Raw genomic sequence first — 11,326 nt, forward strand, 5'->3', positions numbered from 1 at the left:
CCTTCCGCCTCAGCCTTCCAAGTAGCCAGAACTACAGGCACGTGCTACCACGCCTGGCTAGTTTTTTATTTATTGTAGAGATGAGGTCTTGCCAAGTTGCCCGGGTGAGTCTCGAACCCATGGGTTCAGGCAATCCTCTTGCCTTGGCCTCCCAAAGTGCTGGGATTACCAGGCGAGCCACCAAGCCTGGCAAAAAAATCTTTTTAAAAATCAGAATTAAGCAGGCATGGTGGCTCACGCCTGTAATCCCAGCACTTTGGGAGATGGAAGTGAGAGGACTGCCTGAGTCCAGGGGTTGGAGACCAGTCTGGGCAACTAGGTGAGACCTTGTCTCTACAATAAATCAAACAAATTAGCCAGGTGTGATGGTGTGCACCTGTGGTTCCAGTTACTGGGAAGGCTGAGGTGGAAGGACTGCCTGAGCCCAGCAGGTCAAGGAGACTGTGGTGGCCGTGGGCATGCCATTGCACTCCAGCCTGGGCAACAGAGTGAGACTCCCACTCAAAAAAAAGAATCAGAATTAAGATAAAATTTCCCAAAGTATCATTGTATACAGTAACTCATCTTATTTCTGCTACATCTAGAATAGTCACTAGCTAGCTATATACTATCTTTGGGAGATTTGAACAAATAGGTGTTCAAAAAAAGGTTGCTAAATTGGTATTTTATACTGAGACCCAGAGATTAAACATATAGTAAGCACGCCATTAGTTTGTGGAATGAAAAGTGATTAAAAATTCATGTTCTGAGCAGTTCCAGAACACATCATCTCACTTTTCTTTTTGGTATCCACTGAGAACTGGCTCTAATCTCCACCTGCTCCTAAACAGCTAAGGTTTCTCATTTCTATGTCGTTATCCAGACTTGCTGGTTTGACTAGATTATTTTCTCAGGCATAGTTAAACTTTACTTCTGTTCCTTTTTTTCTTGCACCCTCTGATTTCACTATAAACATGGTTATAAACAATTAAGGTGGCCGGGCATGACAGCTCATGCCTGTAATTCCAGCACTTTGGGAGGTGGAGGTGACAGTGAGACTCCAACTCAAAAAAAAAAAATTGTGTGTGTGTAATTTTATTTATTTATTTATTTATTACCAGAGAGACTCAGCCTTCTTTTTGTTTATTTGTTTGTTGGTTTTGAGTTGGCTTCTCTGTTGCCCAGGTTAGAGTGCAGTGGCATGCTCATGGCCACCACAGCCTCGACCTGCTGGGCTCAGGTGATCCTTCTGCCTCAGCCTTACAAGTGGCTGGAACCTCAGGCGTGCACTACCACGTCCAGCTAATCTTTTCAATTTATTGTAGAGATGAGGCCTTGCCAAGTTGCCCAGGCTGGTCTTGAACCCCTGGGCTCAGGCAGTCCTCTCGCCTCCACCTCCCAAACTTTGACGATTATAGGTATGAGCCACCATTCCCAGCGTCAGCCTTCAGTCCAGGGGTTGGAGACCTCACCTCTACAATAAATTAAAAAAATCAGCCAGGTGTGGTGGTGCATGCCTGTAGTTCCAGATACTTGGAAGGCTGAGGCGGAAGGATCGCCTGAGCCCAGCAGGTTGAGGCTGCAGTGGCCACGTGTGTGCCACTACACTCAAGCTTGGGTGACAGAGCAAGAGACTCCAACTCAAAAAAAAAAAAAAAAATAGTAGGCTGGGCACTATGGCTCATGCCAATTATCCCAGGACTTTGGGAGCACTTTGGGAGGGAGAAAGGGAGGAGGCTTGCTTGAATCCAGGAGTTCAAGACCAGCCTGGGTAACACAGCAAGGTAGGAGGCTTGCTTGAATCCAGGAGTTCAAGACCAACCTGGGTAAACACAGCAAGACCTCATCTCCACAAAAAAAATTTAAAAATTCGCTGGGCATGGTGGTGCCTGTAGTCCAGCTACATGGGAGGCTGAGGTTGCAGTGGCCATGAGCGTGCAACTGCACTCCAGCCTGGGCAACAAAGAGTGAGACTCTGACTCAAAAAAAAAAAAAAAAAAGAACCAAAGGGAATATTGACAAAGCCCTAATATTCAGTCCTGGAGTTTTGCTTTTACAAGTATATCCAGAAATAACTGTTCATTAATATGGGCCATCACTGGTTAGGAAAGAAGGTGAGGAAATAACTTTTTCCTGGGTAATTTAAAAAAAAATTAATCTCTCTCCCTATCTATCTATCTATCTATCTATCTATCTATCTATCTATCTATCTATCTATTGTTGGGGTCTCACTCTGTTGCCCAGGCTGGAGGGCAGTGGCCTATAATTATGGCTCACAGTAGCTTCTGTTTTCTGGGCTTAGGGAATCCTTCCACCTCAGCCTTCTGTGCAGGTGGGACCACAGGCACACACCACCAGGCCTGGCTCATTTTTTTATTTCTTTTTATTTTTTTTTTGTAGAGACAAGGTCTTACCATGTTGCCCAGCCTAGTCTCAAATTCCTGGGTTCCAGCAGTCCTAGCACTTTGACCTCTCAAAGTGATTGGATTACAGGTATGAGCCACTGCATCTAGCCTCTTGTAATTTTCAACAAGATTTTACCTGATTATAAAAAAAAATTACCCAATTTTTCTTAAAGTCTATTTGGAAATAGAAGTGTTCACGGCTGTAGAAAACACATTAGAGCATAAATATTAACGTGATTTGCTGACAACATACCATTTCAAATGAATGCTACACAACGAAAGATGAACTTGGACAAAAGGGCATCTTTCTATGTTTTCCACGTTTTCTAGGTTTGGCTGAAGAAGATACAGTTGGAAAGCAGAAGCTCTTTCAGTTTAGAGACCTTGCAGAAAATATGCCACTTGGATGGGTAACAAGCATTTTTTGGTCCCTCTAAAAGCTTTCTTTCCTTCATTAAGAATATAGAATGAAGCCAGGCTTGGTGGCTCAGCCTGTAATCCCGCACCTTTGGGAGGCTGAGGTGAGTGGATTGCCTGAGCCCGCGGGTTCGAGACCTGCGTGGGCAGTGAGACCTCATCTATCAAAAAATCAGCCAGGTGTGGTAGCGCAAGCCTGTAATTCCGGCTACTTGGAAGGCTGAGGCGGAAGGATCGCCGGAGCCCAGCGGGTCGAGGCTGTGGTGGCCGGGAGTGGCCACTGCACTCCAGTCTGGGCGACAGAGTGAGACTCCAACTCAAAAAAAACAAACATGAATATAAAATGGAGCCGGGCTTGGTGGTTCAGCCTGTAATCCCGCGCCTTTGGGAGGCTGAGGTGAGTGGACTGCCTGAGCCCGCGGGTTCGAGACCTGCCTGGGCAGCGAGACCTCATCTCTACAATAAATCAAAAAATCAGCCGGGTAGACTCCAACTCAAAAAAAATAAACAAGAATATAGAATGAGCAACAATCCTTCCATTTTCCATGGCTCTTCAGAAAACATATCAAATTCCTAAGGCTCTCTCTTAGGCACCACTATAATTTCAGCAAATCTTTACTTACATAAAAGACCTAATGCCTCCTGCCAGACAGACTGGTTACAGGACTGTACGGGCATCTGAAATGACAATATTCGCCCTCTCTGAAGGAGTAACACGATCAATATCCTTCTCTGAACAACAAGCAAAGTAGCCCTTGTACATGAACAGACAAAGCTAACGAGGAGCGGGGCCTGCCTCCGCAGCTGCCTGACAGGAGGAAGCCGCTCATGTTACACACTTACTCGCCAAGGCCTTCTTTCCAGCTGCGTGGTAGGCCACAATGAACTTCTTCCCCTCTCTATCCTCTGTTTTTGTCTCTAATCCTGGGAACAGAGATTTGATAGCTTGATGGATGACAGTTCTTTTCTCCTTGGTGTCCTCGATAACCTATTTGAAACACAGAAAGCAATGCCACTAATTTAACAAGCATTTAATAGGGAAGTCATACAATGAATTAGTAAAAACCTTATTAACTATGTAAAATAACAAAAGAAATTGGGCAGGGTTTTGGAAATATTTTAGAGGTTCCCAGTCCTGCAAATCCTAGGAGTCAGCTGACTGAGCACGACCATCAGCCAGGCACTGCACAAGGCACTTCATGTCCATTGTTGCATTTCACCCTTGCAGTCTCCCTATCCTATCAGCATTCTGTCGATGGAGAGATGAGGAACGTGGCTAAGGTTAGACAACCGGAGGGTGGTAGAGCTGGATTTGAATCAAGGCTGTTTGACCCAGGAGGGTGTCTGCTAGACAGACACCCGAGAGTACACAGAAGGAAATGCAGGCAAGCCTAGCTTTTTAGGCTTTCAGAAACTCAATCCTTCTAGCAGGCCAATCTACAGCTACCTCATGTTGAATTCTATTTTATACTAAATTATTTTATAATGAGATTCTAGCACACAAGTTCATGATAAGGAAAAATCAAAATAAGGAAATGTAAACTTATTTTGTCTTTTCAGCTTTTGAGTGTTACCTTACTTAACTCATTAACCACAAATGTGTGCATATATGCCTGGTTTTCAAAAATTGAAAAAAATTTTCATGGAACAATATTCATACTTACTATGTGAAATGCACCAATACTTTCTATTTTATTTTATTCCATTAAATAAAAATGCTAGTTAAAACTTACTAAGGGGATAAACCTTTGCACACAGGGCATAGTGGCTCATGCCTGTACCCCAGCACTTAGGGGAGGCCAAGACGAGAGGACTGCCTTAGCCCAGGGGTTCAAGACCAGCCCAGGCAACTTGGTGAAAACTCGTCTCTATAATAAATAAAAAATTAACTGGTGTGGTGGCATGCACCATAGTCGCAGCTACTCGGAAGGCTGAGGCGGAAGGATCGCCGGAGCCCAGGGGTTCGAGGATGCGGTGGCTGGGAGCATGCCACTGCACTCCAGTCTGGGCGACGGAGTGAGACTCCAACTCAAAAAAATATATATATATATTATTATTATTATTATTATTATTTTATTTATTTTTATTTTTTTATTTTTTCAGTTGGAGTCTCTCCCTGTCGCCCAGACTGGAGTGTAGTGGTCGCTCCCGGCCACCGCAGCCTCGACCTGCTGGGTTCCGGCGATCCTTCCGCCTCAGCCTTCTGAGTAGCTGGAACTATAGGCGCGCACTATCATGCCCGGGTAATTTTTTGATTTATTGTAGAGATGAGGTCTCACCAAGGTGCCTGGCCGGGTCTCGAAACTGCGGGCTCAGGCAATCCACTCACCTCGGCCTCCCAAAGCGCTGGGATTACAGGCTGAGCCACCGAGCCTGGCTAATAATAATAATAATAATTTTAAAAAGTAGAAATAAATTAAATATATGGCTCACACTGTTACAATTCTACTGGATAGCACTAATTTAAAAGAATACAATTTCCATAACAAAAAGCCTTAACACTGGAATTTATTATTCTATTTAGTAGCTGATCTCTCCTGTTCTCCAATAACAAAGTAGACCCAGAATGAGCAAAGGAATGCTCCCTTATTTCCCTCCCCCAGTTCCTCCCCATTCCAGTCCAAGAAGCTGCTGAAGCCAGACCAGATCAGGGTTACAGACCAGACCATCAGGCTGCAAGCAGCAGTCTGTTACAGTAGACACTGTATATCTGTCACTCTGTAACAGTAGATTTCTTTGTTAATTTATGGACACTGAAAAATTTTTTTTTTCTGAGTTGGAGTCTCCCTCTATTGCCCAGACCGGAGTGCAGTGGCCGCTCCCGGCCACTGTAGCCTCGACCTGCTGGGCTCCGGCGATCCTTTCACCTCAGCCTTCTGAGTAGCTGGAATCACAGGCGCGCGCAACCACGTCCAGCTAATTTTTGATTTATTGTAGAGATGAAGTCTCGCCAAGTTGCCCAGGCGGGTCTCGAACCCACGGGCTCAGGCAATCCACTCACCTCAGCCTCCCAAAGCACGGGATTACAGGCCGAGCCACCGAGTCCGGCTGAAAATTTTTTTTTAAGTGATGGGTTCTCACTATGTTTCCCACACTAGTCATGAATTTTTTAACTCAAGTGATCCTTCTCCCAAGTAGCTAGGACTACATGCATGCACCACCATACCTGGCTGAAAATTTTTTAAAACAAAAACATAATCTTTTTTTGGCTCTAGTTTATCTGGGATACTGACTATGTAACCCTGATCAAAGCCTTTTAGGTCCAACAGGGCAAGACCACTCCTTCGTTAATCGTTTTATTTTATTTTTTTAATTTATTTTATTTTTTGAATTGGAGTCTCACACTGTCGCCCAGACTGGAGTGCAGTGGCCACTCCCGGCCACCGCAGCCTCGGCCTGCTGGGCTCCGGTGATCCTTCCGCCTCAGCCTTCCAAGTAGCCAGAATTACAGGCATGCACTACCACGCCTGGCTGATTTTTTTTTAAATTTATTGTAGAGATGAGATCTCGCTGCCCAGGCGGGTCTCAAACCCGCGGGCTCAGGCAATTCACTCACCGCAGCCTCCCAAAGGCGCAGGATTACAGGCTGAGCCACCGAGCCCGGCAATCGTTTTAATTTTTTCCTTTTTTTGAGTCAGTCTCACTCTGTCCCTCAAGCTAGAGTGTGATGGCAGGCTCACAGCTACCACAGCCTCAACCTGGTGGGCTCACATGATCCTTCTACCTCAGCCTTCCAAGTAGCTGGAACCACAGATGCACGCCCAGTTAATGTTTTAAATTATTGTAGAGACAAGGTCTTGCCAAGTTGCCCAGGCTGGTCTTAAATTCCTGGGCTCAGGTAGTCCTCTCACCTCTGCCTCCTAAAGTGCTGGGATTATAGGTGTGAGCCACTGTGCCTGGCTTCCATTGTAAATTTTTTTTTTTTTGAGTCAGAGTCTCACTCATCACCCAGGCTGTAGTACAGTGGCACATTCACAGCTACCACAGCCTCAATCTGCTGGGCTCAGGCAATCCTTTTGCCTCAGTCTTTCAAGTAACTGGAACCAGAAGTGGACGCCACCACAACCAGCTAATTTTTAAAAAATTTACTGTAGAGACAAGGTCTTGCCAAGTTGTCTGGACTGGTCTTCAACCCGTGGGCTCAGGTAATCCTCTTGCCTCAGCCTCCCAAAGTAATCATGCTGGGATTACAGGCATGAGCCATTGCGCCCAGCTCATTGTAATTTTTTTAATAGACACTTACAAATAACATTCCCTCAGAAAGAAGCAACCACAACCCTAAAAACCTTTCAATATGTTTATATACTACTTACCTCAATGGCAACACTCGTTTCCTTATTTTTAAAAAGCTGGAGCTCTTCCAATTGCTGCTTTTCTTCAGCTGTCAACACTGTAAATACATCTTCTGAAGGGTCCTTTAAAACAACCATGAGAACACACAGTAAACCATACACAGAATTCCAAGTAATCAAAGCTCCAGATTTCTATGATCTCCAGGACATGCTATTTTTACACAGAAGGTGACTTTTACTAGAGAGCTACTTCTACCTCATCATCCACGGGAACAGATAAGTCGTCCAAATGGCTGATCCGTCCATCTTTTCCTATCTCATGAACAACAAAGTCGGAGTATCTGATGAAAAGAAAACACGAAATCTCAGAAAACTACCATCTTGTTTCCTATTAATTTTAGGGTAAAGTTTATCAATAGTAAGTTTTACTACTGTGAAAAAAAAGGAAAGTGTAAATCACACGGAGTTACTTTTTCTGGTTTCTGAATTAATGTTGAGCCACACTTTGGCTCAGGATTTATATCAGAAATTAAAGACCAAAAAAAAATAAAAAAGGGAGGCAGAGGAGAGAGGATTATCTGAGCTCAGGAGTTTGAGCTCAGCTTGAGCAACATGCAAGATCTCGTCTCTACAGTAAATCAAAAAATTAGCCAGGCATGGTGGCGCATGTCTGTGGTTCCAGCTACTTGGAAGGCTGAGGTGGAAGGATCACCTGAGCCCAGCAGGTCAAGGCTGCGGTGGCCATGAGCAATTCACTGTACTCTAGCCTGGGCGACAGAGTGAGACTTCTACTCAAAAAAAAAAAAAAGAAAGAAAGAAAAAGAAAAGACCCTCTGAGCTTCCAGAATATTCTACCACAGAAATGCATAAATAACCTTATTGACATTTGACATTACCCTGTAATTATACAGACAGCCCATACTAAATTGAATCACAAAATACAGTAAATGGTTAATTAAGTCACAACCTAGTATGTCTACCATGAACTACCCTGAAGTTCATATTCATGTGAAATATTTACACACATTATTTTAAAATCCTGTCAACAACCCCAATGTGGTATTATGACCCCCTTTTTTGGATGAGTGTACTGAAGTTCAAGAGGAGTTCAATAACTACGAAGTAGTTAAACTGAGCTAGGCTCGGTGGCTCAGCCTGTAATCCCACGCTTTGGGAGGCCAAGGTGAGTGGACTGCCTGAGTCTGAAGGTTTGAGACCCGCCTGGGTAACTTGGCGAGACCTCATCTCTACAATAAATCAAAAAGTAGCTGGGTGTGGTAGCGCGCGCCTGTAATTCCAGCTACTTGGAAGGCTGAGGTGGAAGGATCGCTGGAGCCCAGGAGGTCGAGGCTGCAGTGGCCGGGAGTGGCCTCTGCACTCCAGTCTGGGCGACAGAGTGAGACTCCAACGCAAAGAAAAAAAAAAGTAGTTAAACTCGATTCACACCCAGATCCACCTGGCTCCAAGGACTGTTTTTTTCTACTGTAGATGTGGCACATTTTGGTGCAAATCTTCAACATTCAGTGTTATCTTAACTGATAGCACATCTCACGTCAAACTTGCTTTTCAAGTGTTCAGTTACCACATGCAGTTAGTGTCTACCATATTAGACACAGCAGCTCTAGATGGTGCCTGTAGCATAGAGTAAATATGTTACAAGAATTGAAGTTTACAAAACAAATTCAGGAGAAAATGTGAAACCATTTAAATAAATTTATTTTAACCAAATGAATAGCACCCATTCATATATTAACAATATGTGCCATCCGGAAGTTATTTTTATTTACTCAAGCAATTCTGGGAACGATTTACCATTGAAATCAGAATATGATTTCTATTTATTTTAAAATACTAAAATTCTATTCAGGCACAACAGCTCACATCTGTAGTTCTAGCTACTCAGGAAGCTGAGGGAAGAGGATCACTTGAGCCCAGGATGCCAAGGCGGCAGTGAGCTATGATCATGCCATTGCACTCTAGCCTGGGTGACAGAGCAAGACTCTGTCTCTAAAAAAAATAAAATAAGCCGGGATCGGTGGCTCAGCCTGTAATCCCGCGCCTTTGGGAGGCTGAGGTGAGTGGATTGTCTGAGCCTGTGGGTTCGAGACCCGCTTGGGCAGCGAGACCTCATCTCTACAGTAAATCAAAAAATCAGCCAGGCATGGTAGCGCATGCTTGTAATTCCGGCTACTTGGAAGGCTGAGGTGGAAGGATCGCCAGAGACCAGCAGGTCGAAGCTGCGGTGGCCGGGAGCGGCCACTGCACTCCAGTCTGGGCGACAGAGTGAGACTCCAACTCAAAAACAAAAACAAAAACAAAAATAAAATAGAATCCAAGACCATTTACAGGCAGCATTCCTTCATCTTATTCCTTTTTGATCATCAGTAAACACTTGGGTATAGAAACTCAAAAAATTAATACAATCAAAACAACTTATCCATAAACTACACATACCTTTCTTTTAAGATTCCCGAGAACCCTTGGTGAGAACTCACAAACTTGGTGATGCCTACATCAAGTTCAGTGAGTCCGTGCTTCATCATGTCTGCAAAACTCTCTGCTTCTTCCTCCTCCTCACCCTCCTCTGAAAGGCCATCTTCCTCCTCTTCCTCCTCTTCTTCCAACTGAGCAACAGAATTCTTTTCACTTTTCCCAGTACTGACAGCATCGGGAGGCCCAGGCATGATTTCACTGCTAGGTGGAGAATCATTTTCTAGCCCATCCTGACCTTTGTTCAGACTGCATTCTGAGATCTTCTGTTTTTTTGTCTTCTCAGCTGAGGCCCCACTGTCATTATCTTCGACAGCAAGGGACCCACGTTTCAGCGGCATGCCAGTCATTTCTGTCATCTCCATCTCTAAGGCTCCAAGAAAACATTTAAGAGAACCTATAGGAAGGAGGAAAGAGTAGAAAGTATCAATCACCTTTTAAAGAAGCCAGTTTCAGCCGGGCTGGGCGGCTCAGCCTGTAATCCCGCGCCTTTGGGAGGCTGAAGTGAGTGGAATGCCTGAGCCCGCGGGTTTGAGACCCGCCTGGGCAGCGAGACCTCATCTCTACAATAAAATCAAAAAATCAGCTGGGTGTGCTAGCACGCACCTGTAATTCCAGCTACTTGGAAGGCTGAGGTGGAAGGATCGCCGTAGCCCAACAGGTCGAGGCTGTGGTGGCCGGGAGCGGCCACTGCACTCCAGTCTGGGCGACAGAGTGAGACTCCAACTCAAAAAAAAAAAAAAAAAAAAAAAAAGGAAGCCAGTTTCAAGGCCAGGCATGGTGGCTCATGCCTGTAATCTCACTATTTTGGGAGAAGAAGGTGAGAATATTGCCTGAGCCCATGGGTTCGAGACCAGCCTGGGCACCTTGACGAGACCTTATCTCTACAATAAATAAAAAAAATTAGCTGGGCGTGGTGATGCATGCCTGCAGTTCCAACTACTTGGAAGACTAAGGTGGAAGGATTGCCTGAGCCCAGCAGGTAGAGGCTGCGGTGGTCGTGAGTATGCCACTGCACTCTGGCTTGGGTGACAGAGTGAGACTCAGACTCAATATAAATACATACATACATACATACATACATACATACATACATACATACATAAATAAGTCAGTTTCAGATGAGATCAAGTGTGTTCAGGGTGGTATGGCCACAGATAAGAAGCTGGTTTCAACAGAGCCACAGTTAACTTTAAGGGGTTCTAAAAATCATTTACTAAAATAATTCTTCCTGATGTTGACATATATTCTTAGTTGGATTAGAAAACTCGTACAACAGGCTGGGCACATTGGCTCACAACTGTAATCCGAGCATTTTGGGAGGTTGAGGTGGGAGGATCACTTGAGCTCAGGAGTTCAAGACCAGTTTGATTAACATAGTAAAACCCTATCTCTACAAAAATTTCTTTTAAAATTAGCCAGGCATGGTGGCACATACTTGTCCTAGCTACTTGGGAGGCTGAGGTGGGAGGATCGCTTGAGCCCAGGAGTTCAAGGATGCAGTGAGCTATGATTGTGCCACTACATTCCAGCTTCAGTGATAAGAGATCCCATCTCTTAAAAATAAAAAGAAAATTGGTACAACACTTATGCATGAAATTTGACAGTGTGTGCCAAAAGTCTTAAAAATATATATATGCTCTTTGACCCAGAATTACTACTTTTGGAGATTTATCTTTTTTTTTTTTTTTTTTTTGAGTTGGAGTCTCACTCGGTCACCCAGACTGGAGTGCAGTGGCCCCC

At 44.5% G+C, this 11,326-nt stretch overlaps 1 protein-coding gene across 2 annotated transcripts in view; it reads right to left on the minus strand.

Annotated features, from left to right (window-relative positions):
* PUS7 (pseudouridylate synthase 7 (putative)) overlaps nucleotides 1-9,975 on the minus strand; it is a 58,011-nt gene extending 48,036 nt beyond the window's left edge. For both annotated transcript variants that reach the window (XM_008071761.2, XM_021719432.1), the window contains exons 1-4: nucleotides 9,548-9,975; nucleotides 7,350-7,434; nucleotides 7,115-7,216; nucleotides 3,645-3,789 (exon numbers count right to left, since the gene is read on the minus strand). In XM_008071761.2, the coding sequence (XP_008069952.1) occupies nucleotides 3,645-3,789; nucleotides 7,115-7,216; nucleotides 7,350-7,434; nucleotides 9,548-9,948 (733 nt within the window). In that variant the 5' untranslated portion in view covers nucleotides 9,949-9,975. The remainder of the gene's footprint in view (nucleotides 1-3,644; nucleotides 3,790-7,114; nucleotides 7,217-7,349; nucleotides 7,435-9,547) is intronic.
* Between the last annotated feature and the right edge of the window lie 1,351 nt (nucleotides 9,976-11,326).

The sequence above is a fragment of the Carlito syrichta genome, unplaced genomic scaffold, assembly GCF_000164805.1.
Source record: "Carlito syrichta isolate Samal-C Ts95f unplaced genomic scaffold, Tarsius_syrichta-2.0.1 Scaffold314713, whole genome shotgun sequence".
NCBI classification, from domain to species: domain Eukaryota; kingdom Metazoa; phylum Chordata; class Mammalia; order Primates; family Tarsiidae; genus Carlito; species Carlito syrichta.